Genomic DNA, 16,014 nt, shown 5'->3' with positions numbered 1-16,014 from the left:
TGTAGAAATGTTAGCTTTCCTGTATCTTTGTGCGGCATTTTCTTGTCCTAGAATCAGGGTCATACTAGCTTCGTGGCCCAATGCCCAGGGCGGCTCCCCTCCCACATAGCCATGATAACGGTGTAGGTCTGAACCACAAAGCGCGGAGGTTGTGATGCGAACTACTGCATCAGTCGTATTGATAATGCGCGGCATCGGGAACTGATCAATATGAACTTGATACGGTCCCGTCATGACGGCAGCGCGCATAGTGCTGTTGAGAAAGCTAAGTGACATGGTGATTAGACGTCTTGTTCAGGTCAGGAACTGTCAATGATGTTTGACTGAGATTATTGGCTTAAAATCAGATAGCGGTCCATGTTAAATAGAGAACAAGCCTGGGTCTGTTCGGCGCTTGTCCTCGGAGGCTCGGGGGTCAATTCTTGGCTCATGATCCGCACAGCATATTCATGTGCGCATTGGCATGACGCGGCCATGGTGGCTCTTCTTGCTGATGAACAACACACGTTCAAAGCTGTGATTCTATCATTTGTTCACTGATAGTGATGGTGCCATCGAGGTTGAGAACCGACCGAGGCCGTATCCACCACCGGATTTAAGCATATATCAACCCAAGCTTAGTTCAACATGTCAGCACGGTAGTTCGCTCGGTATCGCATTTGTCGATGGCCCACTTACCCTAACCTAAGGTGATATGCGCATAGAAGTGCTTCCCATTGGACGACCGCATAGATCCCTGCTGCCGTCTCTCATAGCCGCTGTAGGTAGATAGGAAAGTTTCTTGCCAGAACGAACTCCTTGTGGAAACTTGAAAGTATTGAGACAAAATTCTACCCCCTCCACATCGGGTTGCCCGAATCTTAAGCAATGAATCAAGGCGTTATTTGCCCGAAAGCTGCGCCGATCCCCGAAATCCGTTTCTTGCTCTTCACTATTCATGCCAACCCTCGGAAGTCACCTCCGACAGGATCGGCAGACGAGCTGAACTGAGTAATTCAAAGACTTTACCTTCTTCGGGTTTATAGATAAGAATACTGTAAAGACTTCTTCCAAAAGCTGACAGGTTACACTGCGTAAGTGTCAGGTTTCTTACCCTGACGAGGGTGAAGCGGTCGGTGCCGTGTACTAGATGTGGAGATCTCGCAATTGTATCTCAGACAGCATACGTGGTTATGCAATCATCGTGGCTGTGCTGGACTGCAATCTTCATTGCCAAGATGGAACAAGCCTACAAGCCCACCGACACTGGGCAGATTATTGAATACTCTCAGCTCCTTCCCTGTGTTCGAGCCTCACATTGTTCCCTTTATGCTTGCATAAAACTCGGCAGTAGTTAGTTCGACATGATGTATTAATTCAGAGGTAACGGAGAATCCCTATGAGACAAGGTGCTGTCCCTCTGTACTTACATCGTCGTCGTCACTGCTGTGCGTCTCAACCATCCTACATCCCTTTTCTTCTACGCCGAATCTCCACTGTAATGGCATGTCCCGATGTGAGCACCCGTTTATCTCCTATAGCCACAAGAGGCACCGCGAGCTGACATGTACGGCGCAAAAGCCCATCGCTTAATTGGAAACGTTGGGTGATTAGTTGCAGCTTTTATCGACAAGAGAGCGGCATCTAGTTCGGCCGGTGTTCTCAGCTCCGATTCGAGTTCGGGCCCGAAGTCGTCCGTCCCACTCCCGGCTCCCGGTCTCGACTGAAGATAACCTTGAAGTTCACGTTCATAATCGCAAAGAGAGGCGTAAATTGAATTTCCCGTGGGGTTTAAATCCTGAGTAAATGCATTTGAGAAATAAGACGAATGCTACTGAAAAGATACGGGAATACACACATGATTTTGAACTGAGGTATGTTTCTCAACTTTCTCGCAGCGTGCAAACAAAATAACGATCTTTGGAAGCTACTCTAGTGAAGATGACTGACGAGTCTGTCTACGCCCTCTTGGAAATTTCGGATATAATTACCTTCTCTGTGTCAGAGCCGCTATTGTTGGAAGATGACCTTGTCAAGTGTTGCAATCTTCTTCGCTTGTGATCCCAGAAGAGCCACCCAAGAAGGACAGCCGTGGTCAACGGGATCATAAACGCGAAGTAAATCCAAATCTTGGACGAAACATGAGCTTCTATCATGAAATTATCAGTGTTGAACACTACGGAAGCATCTCAAATGGCGCTGATACTAACGAGTTTGGAAGTCAAAAAATGACATGCTGAAAATGGAGGCGATGAACGTGCCAGGTAGGAAAGCAGCACCGAGAAGAGAAAGGGCCTTCATTGCCTGACTATCGCTCTTACTGGCATGAGCTATTTTCCGTTGATCTCCCGCTATCTTGAGATTCAGTTTCGCATCCTTCTGTGCGATTTCGGCCGTAATGAAGGAAACCTGAGGCACTTCTTGTCAGTAGACGTCCTGCTCCCTTTGCTTGAGGTACACCTCTGACCATGCTTCTTTGGATGTTCAAACGTTCCACAGATATGGAAACGTATTTCTCCAAGCCGACAAGCCGTACTCTGTGGCAATGGAAACGGTCCTTCAAAGTCGCATGAAGCCGGTCCAACGCTTTGGTCTTATCAGTGGGGTCGATATGTGCCCAGAAGCAGTCTGTGGCAGCTTCCAAAGCATCAATGACCTTGGAGTAAAGCTTGGGTGGTCTATGAAGAATTCTTCTGTGGTGTTCTGTGAGATTACTCGCGACTGTGCGTAGGTCGATGGTGCCGTCCTTTGAGTAGTAGAAGCCTGTTGTATCGTCATTGACACTGATTGCTTTTTCTAGTTGCCGAATGCTAGTTCGGGCTTCTCGTTGTTTCACTTCGACAGATGTCGCTACGAGGTCGGACATGATGATGCTGGGAATGAGAAGTGGATGGCTTATATCAAGAACGCAATCTCGCAAATTGGATAAGCACTCAACAATATCGGCGGTAGGTGTCCATTTCACGAAGCCTGTGGTCTCACGTCGCCTGAAAGAATATGATAAAATCAGTTCCCAGCCGCGTGTTCCGGTCTTCTTGCGGCTATCGTGCTTTCCAAATACCATCTCTAGAGATTAAATGAGTCCAGCAGAGCTTTGAGTCTGTGACTGCAAGGTGGTGGAAGCTTACGAAGGTGGGGATCATCGTCCCCAAGAAGGACATATCTGTACCAGAAGAGAGGTCCAAGGAAGGTGGTCAACTCGACGGCGTGCAGCGGGAGACGTAGGCATTTGAGCATTTGCTCATACCGTGCTGGCGGCAGTGGGATCTTCAACGGTGTAAATGTTTCCAGATCCTTGGCATCCTTTTGAACGCTATCTCGCGATGTCAGTCAATGTGGCATTCCCCAATTATAGTCTGTTCTGACATCAAACGAAGCTTGCTCGAAAGTTTGCCTTTTTCTTCTGCGACCGGTGGATAGAATACGCCCTTGAACGAATAGTCTTTAGTTCTCAACAATCTTTTTGCTGCACATTATGGCTAGTAGGAGGAGTCAGAGACTCAGAGGGAGTCGCAAAGTCTTACCTGCTCGTGTAGAAAATCATTGAGGTTGTCAAGAGTCAAATCTCCCTCCTTCAACGCGTTTAAAGATGAATCCTGTAGTAAGTCAAGTCAGATCTATTAATTTGCCGCAAAACAGCGTATTCATGAGGGCAGAGACTTGCTGTGTAGTTGTAAAGTGTGAAATAAGTCGTTGCTTCAGTGACATAGCGACATTTCGCCAAGTGCTTTTTGAACATGCACTCCTCCATTGCTCCGTTAAGCCTTCCAGGACCAGAGAGGAGCTCATCGCCATCAGAACGAAGGGAATACCCACACCTTGGACTTTAAGAAGAAGGAACCCATGGATCATGGCGACCGGCGAGGCGGATCGCGCTCACTGCATAACAGGGGCAAAGTAAAATCAGGCTGACAAAAGTGCACTTTCACTCCGGATGGACATTATCGCATGTAATATTGCTGCCTGATCCATGACTCTGCAGCATTTTGCTAGCCGAAATATTGCAACGCGCATGTTCGTTTTGTTGATTTAACGAATCGCTATGCACAACTGAGAGTTGGTGTGCCTCGACCAACATAATGAGGCTGTCCGATCCTACAGGACTCATATCAAGCAAGGCTTTGGGGAGCGATCTTTTCTATCCTGAGACTTGGGAAAAATGACAAGTTTTGAGGGATCATATTGATTGTTACGCCAATTCGTGGGGATATTTCCAAATTTCGATCGTCAATATTGGGTAGCCTTGAATCAATGATCACTGACACCGGCAGAGCCTCGTTCGTTCAAGGTGTCTTGAAAGGTGAAAGGCATTGCCATGGCTGGTTAAGGTTGCTCTTAGACCGACATCCGGTCATAAGTATTGAAGACTTTTGGTTGGGAAATGCATCAAATCGAAAAGAAATGTGAAAATTCTGCCGTTCATTCGGTCAAAATTTCCTAGATTCCACATCTGGGCGCCCTAGAAACTGCTCAGTAGTCTGTAGAGGATGAGTAGAACGAAGCGCGCCAGTCTTGAGTTGTTTCTTTAATGTTGGGAATAGTAACATTTGGCTGACAGATGCTTTTTAATAATATGGTATGGCATGTAATATTGCAAAAAGGACAGTCGAGAAATTTGAATGAAGGCCTGGCTGATATCGTGAGTGTTTGCACGTTGCGCTTAGATCTCATTCAACATGAGAAAGATGTCTATGCAAAGTTGATTTTGACTATGACTAGACGCTGAGGTAGGATAGATGCTCTTCTCATCTTCGGATCGACTCGAATACATGCTGAATGCGTAGCTAGCAGGCTCTCTGGAGATGGTCCAAAGTCGGCACTTCCGGCTTTCTGTAGGGGTCAGCTCTGTGGATTCCGCCAGACAATTATTACCAGAGCCGTGGCACGGGATGTGGGCAGCAAACGGGATGAACTCTAACAAATTAGGGACAAGATTGAGCCCGGACTCGTCCACCAGCGGCACTTAGATTGAAACAAGCATCGCCTAGCCGCGGGTCGATTTTCTCCCCCATCAAGAATGGAGATCCCGACCCGAAATTTACTGAATACGGCTTGGTCGTCTTTTCGGGATTACGCGTGCGCCTGTCAGGTTATAGGCGTAGTCGCTCATAGGACGGTAGGACGGGCCTCTTGAATTTCGTCAGCTCTGGTATTGAGCCACACTCCGAAACTATTCTTGGCATTTGCAGAGAACGCGAGGCCTTCTTTACCGCTACCAACGTCAACCCTTTGTTTATGATTCCATGTCTCTTCTCCACCGCCACTGGCTGCTGTTCTCCATACCCCATAGCGGTATTTGATGACCCCTGGGCATACGTCCCCCATGCCAAAAAGCTTGGTATACTTTATTGAGCCGCGCAACGGCCCCTTGATATGGGGCTTAGCATCTTCGTGATGTGGAGAGTCTCCCGCCAGCGGGATAGAGGCCTTCGGGAGTCGTCATCTTAGCTGTGAAGGCGTTTCTACAAATTGATGTTTAAATGTGCCAAGTATCGGTCTCGTCTGTAGTTGCCTTTCCATGCCCGTTCATCCCATTTGCTAAAGCCCAACAATATGCGCTCGTTTCAATTACTCTCGTTGGCGGCAGCGGCTGCTCCGGCCCTGGCCGACAGTCACTACTTTTTCTCTGGATTCTTCTCCGGCAGCACTATTGTCGGTGTTGAATTCGATGACCAAACACAGTCGCTCACTTTGAAGAACAACATTAGCACAGACGCGAGCTCGGGCTCCAAGTGGATTCACATCGATGTAAGCTACCTGGGAATGCGACTGCCAGGCCTGATGCTGACAACTTGACGATAGTCCCGCCTAAAGAACCTGTATGTCGGTACGACCGGCTACTTTCAGAGCTATGCCATCACAGACGACCTCAGCTTGACATATAGCAGCAACGTCAGCTTGTCTTCAGATTGTGAGCACCCTCAAAGTAGATTGTCTCGAGATGAGCCTGTTGCTTACAGTAAATAGGTAGCAACGCCAACTACATCACCTCTTCCTCGGCCTCCCCTTACACTGTTTTCGGAACTCCCTATGGAGGTGGCTGCTCAAGCCTGGCCATCACTGTCGATGACTCCGGTGTACTCCAGGAGGCTACCGCAAATGTCACATACGACAGCGCCGGAGGTGTCCACGGAACATGGATGAGCCCCAACAACGACTTCATCTACTCCGCCGATGACATGGGCAACGCCGTCTGGGCTCACTCCTATGACAACACCACTGGAGAGGTTACAGAAGTCCAGTACCTCGCCGCAGCCGAGGGATCCAACCCCAGGCACTTGACCGTGCACCCCAACGGCAACTGGGTCTATGTCGTCTATGAGGAGGCCAACTCCATCGCTTCTTACAAGCGCGACTCGACTACCGGCAAGCTGACTTTTACCAACACCACTTACTCCCTCCTGCCCTCAGGTATGTGCTGAAGACAAACTATTGCTCGAGCCCATAAGTAACAGTTCTTCAGGATACACCAACACGTCGTCCTACTGGGCCGACGAAGTCATGTTCTCCATCCCTAGCAGCAACGCCAGCGCTACTGCGCCCAAGTACCTCATTGCTGCCACCCGCTCCCGCACCGTCGGCATCCCGGGCTACGTTTCCGCTTTCTCTCTCGACAGCACCACCGGCGCCATCACTGAGCAGCTCTTCCTCACTCCCACCACGAACAGCGGTGGCTCTGCCAATGCCGTCTCTCCCGCTAAGTTCAGCGAGGATTACTTTGCGATTACGGACAGCGGCTCGAACTTCCTGGAAGTATGGAAGATCGACGCTACTGGCTCATCCACAACTGCGGCAGCTGTCGCGCACCTGGCATTAGCATCTGGACCTGCCAATGTTGTTTGGTACAGCTAAGCTAAATGATGGTGTTTGAGACAAACATGCAATTCATGTTGCAGATTTTACTTCTGCATATGTAGCCGTGTGTATTTGAAATTAAAAACAACAGCACTTACAGTCTTGTAGCCTAGATCAATCTACGCTATGAAAAGGCTTAAGTCTCGAGCTTCTTCCAATTTGCTGTATCTATTGTTTGTTCTAAATGCCGCGCGATGTGACTATCGCCATGCCGTCACTTCTACCTTGCACTACTCATGCCTCTCATGGCAGGCACTGAGAAGATCTTTGAACGCTCTGGTGTCGCCCTCCTGGTTTCTTCGGAACGGTTCATAGAACACTGGTAATCTCCAAATTCCATCTCACCAGTCTCACTATTTGAAGTCAACCATGGACTAGGACAGATTCCTGCGTCGAAGTTGATGTACCGACTCGGATGCAACACGGTGCCGATCCTCGAAGGACGGAGAAAGCGAAGTCCGTTGGAACGTCCATCAAATCGAAACTCCTTGAGGTAGGGAAGGTTGTTTCGGATCTTGTCGAAAGTAGACTCCCACGTGCCATCGAACCTGTAGAGCTCAGCATCGTCAGAAGAGATGCCGTACGAGCCTTTTGGCAGGCGTTGCCAGTCTTCCGCGTGAATATTCCACTTCTCGGTTTCATCGGTGTAAAGCTGGATGTGAGAAACGATATGACAGCTGTCCAAACGCAAAGTTTGAAGCGACTTCTGTGAGAGAACCCAGTCAAAATGACGATTGTGGCTGATGACGAAGTTTCCCAGGTTCAGGGTTCTTAATCGAGGGAACTCTAGGCCTTGACCGTCAAAGTATCCCGGCATGGTGCCCCAACAATCGTGCAAGTTCAAGGTCAGAGCGGTGAGATTGGCCGCGAAGTGAGGAAGGAACTGTCGCTGCAGATGGCTCTCGAACTCCAGGCGCTCTTCCATAGATGTGTCGCGGTCTGGGCCGTGTTAATTATACTCGTCTATGATCAACAGGTGAAGACGGTCGATGTCCTTGGCGACGTCTTTGAAAAGACCAGAGTTGACGAATTCTTGATGCGGCATGTTTTGGAGGTTTCGAATCGTCATGGTCCGAATTGTGCTAGCTTTGGCATTAGACTGACCTGCGCGTTCCCGAATAGCCTCGAAAACTGCCTTGAGTGTGTCTAGTCGGGTCTCGCTGGGCTCGACGTCGTTCCATGGGTCATGAAGATTGGACCACCAGCCTTTGCATTTCTCGCTAAAGTGTAGCTCGATAGCTCTGATATTCGGCAACTGCTTGATTCGTTTCATGGCTGAAGTGAAAGCATCATACTCTCCATTCTTCCAGTCTTCCCAGTCCCCAAATTGCCTCGATTTCTTGGAGCAGCTCTGGATGATGACGCGTTGAGCAGCATTCCTGGCGGCTTCAAGGTCGAGAGTCTTGTTCCAGCCTTCAAATCCACTCTCGTCGCCGGTGACAGTTCCAGTGTGTGCTAGCTCCAGAGTTTGATACAGGTGTTCAGTCGCAATAGAGTTCCATCGTCGGCAAACGAGGCGGGCGGGGAGAAGGTGCTTGCGAATTTCACGGATGTTCGCTGGATCCCTGGGGCTTTTTAGTCGGAATAGTTGCCCGATGATCATATTGAGGATCTCATTAGGTATGCCCTCGAGTTCCATCAATGATGGCAGTCGCAAAAGTTGAGATTCGTCTAGTTTGGGAAAGTGTCTCGAGGATTGGTTCTTTGGATGGAACTAGGACTCCGTAAGCTGGTTTTACCTCTAATTATCAGCTGGCTCCCATTGACAAGGTTGCAAAGAAGGGACGCGCTAGGCAGCTGTCCGGCAGCCCAGAGTTGTGGGCCGTACAGGACACGGAACAGCCACAAGCACTGGCCATTTTTCCAACCTTGGCGGCGCGAAATTCAGGAAAAGCTAGAGCTATGAGTTTCAGGCATGTGAATGAACATAGAGGAAAGAGATAATAGACTGACGGGAACTTGGGAGAATCTTTGCCATAGATAGCCTAATATATATATATGTAAGGTATATCAATTGCAAGGGTGGAGAAGGTGATGTTTGAAATCATTCACTACGAACAACCTACGTCCCACAGAAGACAAGATCGTGACATCGTATCCCAAAACACCAGAAATCTCCTTTTCATCAGCTTTGAAAAGTGGTCGCAAAAAAATAAAAGACGAAGAATGAATAGGTAGTAGCTGCGACTCCCCATTTGTGAAAGGTGCACGAAACTGGATTGTCAGCTAAGAACAAAATGCAGATCAAAAGTGAAACCGCGCAATTCGCATCAACATTTCTAAACCCGAGAATCGAACTCGGGGCTATGTCTATCCTCTCAAATTGCTTATCATGGATGAGAGGGCATCATGTTGGCCACTATACCATATCGGACTAAGTAATGCTCGCAGCGGAACACTGTGCTATATGGATAAAGTCCAGTTGTGGATAGGAGGGGGCACGGAGATGTTGGGTACTGAGCTGGTCTGTCTCATTGTATTGGTTTCAGTGAAGAAGTTGCGGAGTGCTGGACTGCGCTGGTTATCTGTCTGTCATCTAGGTAACAGTGAGGGGACCTTTAGAGTGTGCCCAAGGCTCTGAAGCTTTTGACATATGGGCAATGCTTGGGATATCTGCTTACTCATTTGGCAATTATGCTCAACAGTTCGATCGTAACCCGTGAAATTGAATGTCTTCCTCCAGAACTTAGCAGTCGTAAATAATAAAGAAAAACGTTAACAAGGCAAGTAGATTGGGAGCGTTTAAATTGGCAGCGGGTCTGGTAACTGGTTGACCAGGACTCTACGGTGATTCGGCCCCGTGAGCTGCTTGACGGAGGACTCCAGACTCCCAAGACATCCAATCGAACCGGCGCATTCCTCAAGATTACTTTCTTTAATCATGCGCATCCCCGTAACTATGCACAAAAGTCTCATGAGACTTGGTAACCTTCGGAATATGAATTTTGGGCTACACAACCGGCCGGATGATGACTTATCGGAGCCGACTTATCGGAGCCGACTTACTGACTCTTGAATGAACCCTGGCAGTGACACTGGAGTCATCTCTTGGTCATCTCTTGAAGCAAGCCCTAAGAAGAAAGCTCATTGAGACGAGCAGCCTTTTTGAACATGTTTTCGGCGGTCTCGGTGAACATCTCGGCTCCTATAGTCACTGCCGCCACCAAAACTCTACTGAACAGAGTTTCTACGAGTTCTCAAATTGGCAGTTACCAGTTTTGTCGAGCACACCTCACTCTATAGGTAAGAACGTAGATCACAATTTCTGTCCGACTCCTTTCCGGCAAATGTTGCGAGAGGGAGATATTGAACTTCGTTTTCGCGGGAGGATAATCTGCTATTCGCGCTGCGATGCCCAATCGGACCCAGATATGCTCCATATACTTCTGGAGTGCCGCTGCTTTGCAGTCATTCGACCTGATGATGATGATGCTCATTTGAGTTCTTCAGTTCGCCCGTCTGCATCCCCGGAAGTCTCCTGCCAAGTGATCACACGAATTCTGCGTGATCGATTCGGACTGACACCATTTAAGAGGTTTGTAAACAGGAAATGATGATTTTTTCCATCCTGAAATTGACTCATGTCATCCCCTCGGCCGTTGACGTGCATCCATCAACTTATCTGCCTTCAGGTGTCCAATTGCACGCGGGATCTGGAGTGAACGTGCACTTACAACCAGATTTATCACTCACCGCATGCCTGGCAATCTTAGCAATTGAAAAGCGTACCTTTTTTGAGCAATGATGTTAAGCATCATTTTACATACCCTCTTCATAATCGCCATTATGATCATCGCCCAACTCATCCATCAGGCCAAAATACATGTGGTCATTGGGACCGACCATACCTACCTGAACCTTGTGCAGACAACCTTGCATTTAGTCGTCATCGATCTATATACTACGTCTTCTTGTTGCTGCACACGTGTAACGAAGCTGATCTTGGCTGTAGCCTCGAGGTTCATGAAGCATGGCTGCTACAGGTTCATCGACTGCCCTCAACTTGCAGTAATCAAGTGGTGGTGGTGGTGGTGGTCTGGGTGTCACCCCATAGAACTAACGGCTAAGACTGCTCGCAATGAGGTAGTTACCCTTTTAGGAATCCACGTCGTAGCACAATGGGGGGAAGCTTCCATGGCACGTGGGGAACCGCTTCTACTTACCAACTTTCCATCACCATAGCGAATGCCGTTTGCGGTATCTCCCAGACCCGACAAATTGGGTTCCTTCGGGAGTTTGCATAAGGAGTTCGAGTCCTCAAACCCGGATGACTACAGTCTGCCTCCTTGAACATCACCGTCCGTGACACACCTACTTTCGCGACATCACGTATAAACTGTCGGTTCTTCCCACGCCGGTTTGGCACTGAGGAGTTCGTGCACCCACTCTTCTAGAAGAACCACAGTCACAATGCCTCTCGTAACTTCGTCTGACACGGCTCATCTCATGAGGGAGACGATATCTCCACGCAAAGCCTATGGTTTCCTACTATTCACGAGCATACTTTCCATTTGCCTTTTGTACAGGCTGTACCGGAAAGCCCTGCCGAAGCCTATCCCCGGCATTCCGTATAACCCAAAAGCCCTCGGCCGCATCCTTGGTGACCTACCAGAGCTTGCCAGTGAGGTCTTGAAGACGGGCGATCTGGCTACTTGGCTGCAACGCCAAGCGGACCAGCACGACTCTCCAGTATGCCAGATTTTTCTTCGTCCCATGTCGCCACCCGTGGTGATACTGAGTGACTTCCGCGAGATGCAGGATCTCTGCATGCGGCGGAAGGAATTCGATCGCGGACGAATCATCAAGAACATTTTCAAAGGTCCTACGCCGAACCACCAAATCACTCTAGAACTCGGAGACGAGTGGAAAGCCCACCGTCGACTGTTGCAAGATCTTATGTCGCCCCCCTTTTTACAAGATGTCGCGGCACCGGCCATCTACTCGAACGTGACGAATCTGATCGACCTTTGGCAATACAAGACGCGGATAGCTGACGGTAGACCATTTGATGTCTCGGAGGATATTTTCTACGCAGCCTTGGATGCCGTTACAGCCTTCTCGTTCGGCGGAGACTTCCCACACAACGCTACAAAACCTGTAGCAGATCTTATTCGAGGCCTCAATAGCACCCAACTGAACGAGCTGAGGGCGTCCGGAACCATCGACGATCCGATTACGTTTCCTTCAGTGGAATGTGATGAGGTACTCTCAACCATCCTTGACGTCACTATCGCCATCGAACGGTTACATGGCTCGCCCTGGCCTGTCCTGAAGTGGAAAATCATAGAAAAGTTTCCCCCGGTCAGCCGGACGATGAGGCTCAAGAACGAGTTCATTGTTGGAGAACTGAATAAGGCGATGTCCAGGCAATTGGCAAACAGCGACAACGACACATGGATGCGGTCGGCTGTGGATCTGATGGTGCAAAGAGAAAAGAAAATAGCTCAGGATGATGAGAGGGTGCCAGACTTCCTTTCGCCTACAATGAGAGACGAGGTAGGTACTCTCTGCAACCGTACAAAACCTTCAAACATAGCGCTAATCCTAATCACTAGTTATTCGGCATCCTTACCGGAGGCCATGATACAACTAGCACGACGGTGCTATGGGGTCTCAAGTTGCTAGCAGACCACCCGATGATGCAGTCAAGACTCCGCACCTGCATGGAGTCAGGGTACAAGGAAGCGTCAAAAAATGCCAGAATACCTTCTGTGGAGGAGATTATGCAGATCAAAGTTCCCTACCTTGACGCCACGATGGAGGAGGTTCTCCGTTGTGCCGGTACTGCACCCCTGGTAGAGCGAGAAGCTCTTTGCGATACAATTCTGTTGGGGCATCGAATCCCAAAAGGCACTCAGATCTTCTGTCTCACACAGGGAGCAAGTCTCCGAAAGCCGGCGTATGAAATCGACGAGATGAGGCGAAACGAGACGTGCCGGATCGCGGTGAAAAATAGAGGGAGGGTATCAGGATGGGATCCCGCGGACATCGCAGACTTCAAGCCTGAGCGGTGGCTCACTTCTGAAAGCCCATCAGATGAGGAACAAGTCACGAACAAGGAACAAGTCGGCGTTACATTGACAAATAAGGGCAGTCGTTTGGAGTTTGACTCCACAGCTGGACCTCAGATTGCCTTTGGCCAAGGCAGGCGAAGTTGCTTTGGTAGGAGGCTTGCGTACGTCGAGCTGCGAACCCTCATCAGTTTGATTGTGTGGAACTTTGAAATACTTAAGTGTCCAGAAACCCTATCCGGATATGAAGGGAAGGATGTTGTCACGCACAAACCGATCAAGAACTATGTTCGATTGCGGAAAGTTGAGAGATAGTGGGCTTAGAGACTGTCAAATACAGATTTTGAGATGTGAGAGGCGGGTGATTACGTTACGGCCAGCCAAACTTTTTGCGTTTGTCTAGGAGAAGAGCAGTATTTCTTCGTACACGAAGTTTTTGTAGCTTTTCGGAGCCTACTGTTTCAAATTCCAGATATGAAGAGATCCAGCTACCGTATCCGAGGTTGCCAAACCTTAGACAAAAGTTTGATCCTTAACTTGCTCTGTGAAATCAACACGATATACAATTTCTGCCAAGGCGTTTTTGAATGGTATCCCGAGCATCGCATGAGCGAGCCGCCAAGCGATCTCATGCGACGTGGTAACCTCCCAATCATTTCCATGTCCTTGACCCGCTTGTTTTGGAGTTTTTAAATGAGATCCTGGGACTACTTTATCCGTTATAGTCCTACGAGTAACTTCAAGGATTTTAAGTTTCGTGGACCATGCGTCTTCAGCGGCCGTATCTGTTTCGATAGTTCTATCGTGGGGATCTCCAGCTTCATTTGTACGAGGCCAGCGCTCCCCATCTGAGAATCTGGCCGAGATAGAAGCCCGTTCTTCACAGGTCGGAGGAGTAGAGTACTCCTCGATTAGTTCTCGAAGAAATGTTTTGTGTAAGACTCCTTCTGAGCTGAAACAAGCTCGATCTACCGGGTTCAAGTCTATAAAAGGGACGAGACAAAGATACCGGTGTCCATTGCATTGCAAGGTGTGCTGCTCCATCCGCGGGTTGAACGACACGAAGATGCTGCGGATCTTGCGTCGCATATAAGCAGCGTACTCCATATTCTGCACAGGTTGTTCTTCGCCATTTTCAGTGTGAATCCAGTCGTGTCTCCGTGTCTTGTCAAGAAAATAGAGTAGTTCACAAGCCGACCTTTTCTGTAGCCAGCACTTGTTGCTCATGGCGGATGATTCCCAGTCCGTATACGCTGCCAGCCTGGCATCGATCCACCGTTCGGCAAGTGGCCCAAGAAGTCTGAGGCATTCTGGAAGAAGTTCAATATGCCGGGTGAGGAACAACTCCATGATCTCAAGGACTGGCTCAACTTTGGCGTCTAAAGCCTGCAACTTGAAGAAAGATTCCGGTATTGTGTGAGGAGTAGAGGCGCAGTACTCTGAGTAGCAATTTGGGCACAAGTCAACGTCGGCGCAGACTGTGCATTTGTAGGATATTGGGGGAACGCGCTGACTGCAGATGTCGCAGAGAAACTCGGTCTCCCCGCTGTCGTGCCCTAAAGCCATTTTACAAATTCGTGCTTGTTCGATGCTGCTTTGAGAATGTAGTAGTAGTAGACCTGCTGCAAGAGCTGACAACTCGAGGCGGGATTGTGATTGACTCTCTTTTCCTAAACTTTGAAGCGACTTGACAGCAGTAGCAAAGTCTACGATGGACTTTCTCATAGCTTGGGACACAGAATTTGCGTCCAGTGGTGCCCGATCGAAAGCATGCTCTCTGAATACTTCCAAAAGTGCTTTGTTCTGCGTTGCGTAATCCAGAGCGCGAAGGCCGAAGCAGTCTTTTAAGGTCGGGTTCGCGCCGCTAATCAGAAGTTCTTTGGCGGTCTGTACATTTCGGTGTATGGAGGCAACGAGAAGGGCATCTTGCTGCATCCGCAAGGCCTGGAATCCAGATTGAGGACGCAAACTCATGCCCAGAAGCTTCGCTGCTGCAATGAAACCTGGGAACCCGCGGCGAGCAGCCTCCGTCAAAGGATCAAACGTTCTCAAAGAAGTTCCTGTAGCAAAGGAAGTATACCTGCGAAGGGTCTCGAGCAGACTGCCCAAGCCGTTGATGGCCGCGTAGTACACTTCATCATAGAGCTGTCCGTTGGCAGAACGGACGGAATCTAAATCATGGAAAGATTTCCAATGGAGAGTCTCTAGAGCAGCCCCAAGGTGAATTAAAGGTTTCGCCACCATCAAAGAGGTGTTCGAAGAGGTATCCAAAGGTCTTGCTATCAGGCTACCGCATGCCAACGCTGATTCGAAAGCTCTTGGTGGCCTCAAGGAACCTGTAGGTGTGGCCAACTGTTTAGATTTGGGATTTCCATACTCGAGCTCGAGTAATCGTTGGAGCAAAATCTGATCGCCTGCCAAAACTGCTGCTTGAATAAGTGTAACCCCTCTGTTGCTCACAACGTTGGTTTGAGCGCCATGGTCCAGGAGATGTTCGACTATTCTCACATGCTTTTCTAGCAACGCAACTAGAATTGGGGGCTCTCCAAAACAATCGTCTGCTTTGTTCGCATCGGCACCCATGCGCACAAGAAATTCGACCACATTTTGATGCCCGAAGATACAGGCAATCCAAAGAGCTGAGGCTCCATTTAGATCCCGATGCTCTATAGACATTGGCGTGATGAGTTGTTCCAAACAACGCAAATGGCCATGCAAAGCTGCTAAATGCAGTGGAAATCTTCCTCGCTTGTCTTTGAGATGTACGGAAGAGGGTTCAGCTTTGACAATCAATTCGATCGAATCCTTCGACCCATGTGTAGCAGCAATATGTAGCGGTGTTAAGCCATCGCTGTCTTGCGCATTGATATCCGTGTCAGGGAACAGCCTGAGGAACTCCGATATGAAATATTCCTGGTTGTTCAAGGCTGCACTGTGCAACGGTGTGCTACCATTGGCGTCTTTTAAATGTACATCAGGAATTGATGCAATTAACGACAGAAGCTCGGTTCGACCATGAAAAGCGACATAATACCATGCTGTTCTTCCCCGGTACCCTGGTTGGTTTAGGTCCATCTTGTGTGTGGTGAGGAGCAATTCTGCAACATCTGAGCACTCCGTTTCAATAGCCATTTGCAAAGGCGTGTCTTGCATTAAGTTGCAAACATCG

The 16,014-nt window shown here is 48.9% G+C and overlaps 3 protein-coding genes and 1 non-coding gene across 4 annotated transcripts; 2 read left to right on the top strand and 2 right to left on the bottom strand.

Moving 5' to 3' along the window:
• Positions 1-5,532: 5,532 nt before the first annotated feature.
• N0V96_006083 (uncharacterized protein) lies at positions 5,533-6,831 on the top strand (the record flags this gene model as incomplete). The annotated part of the gene is made up of 4 exons (XM_053193957.1): positions 5,533-5,727; positions 5,782-5,890; positions 5,947-6,390; positions 6,443-6,831. The coding sequence occupies 4 exons, from the start codon at positions 5,533-5,535 to the stop codon at positions 6,829-6,831; spliced, it is 1,137 nt and encodes a 378-aa protein (XP_053048533.1).
• A 233-nt stretch (positions 6,832-7,064) lies between these two features.
• N0V96_006082 (uncharacterized protein) lies at positions 7,065-8,437 on the bottom strand (the record flags this gene model as incomplete). Its single annotated transcript, XM_065757577.1, has 3 exons — positions 7,065-7,131; positions 7,242-7,773; positions 7,819-8,437. 3 exons carry the CDS (start codon positions 8,435-8,437, stop codon positions 7,065-7,067), a joined length of 1,218 nt encoding a protein of 405 aa, XP_065613920.1.
• A 674-nt stretch (positions 8,438-9,111) lies between these two features.
• N0V96_006081 lies at positions 9,112-9,208 on the bottom strand. Its single transcript has one exon. It is a non-coding gene; the product is annotated as a tRNA-Glu (tRNA).
• Positions 9,209-11,244: 2,036 nt separating this feature from the next.
• On the top strand, positions 11,245-13,160 carry N0V96_006080 (uncharacterized protein; the record flags this gene model as incomplete). Its single annotated transcript, XM_065757576.1, has 2 exons — positions 11,245-12,330; positions 12,390-13,160. 2 exons carry the CDS (start codon positions 11,245-11,247, stop codon positions 13,158-13,160), a joined length of 1,857 nt encoding a protein of 618 aa, XP_065613919.1.
• Positions 13,161-16,014: the final 2,854 nt, after the last annotated feature.

Source organism: Colletotrichum fioriniae (genome assembly GCF_027942845.1).
Source record: "Colletotrichum fioriniae strain IMI 355084 chromosome Unknown scaffold_6, whole genome shotgun sequence".
In the NCBI taxonomy this organism is placed as follows: domain Eukaryota; kingdom Fungi; phylum Ascomycota; class Sordariomycetes; order Glomerellales; family Glomerellaceae; genus Colletotrichum; species Colletotrichum fioriniae.
Note: the sequence above shows the minus strand (reverse complement) of the source record. Positions and strands in the feature narration are given on the sequence as shown.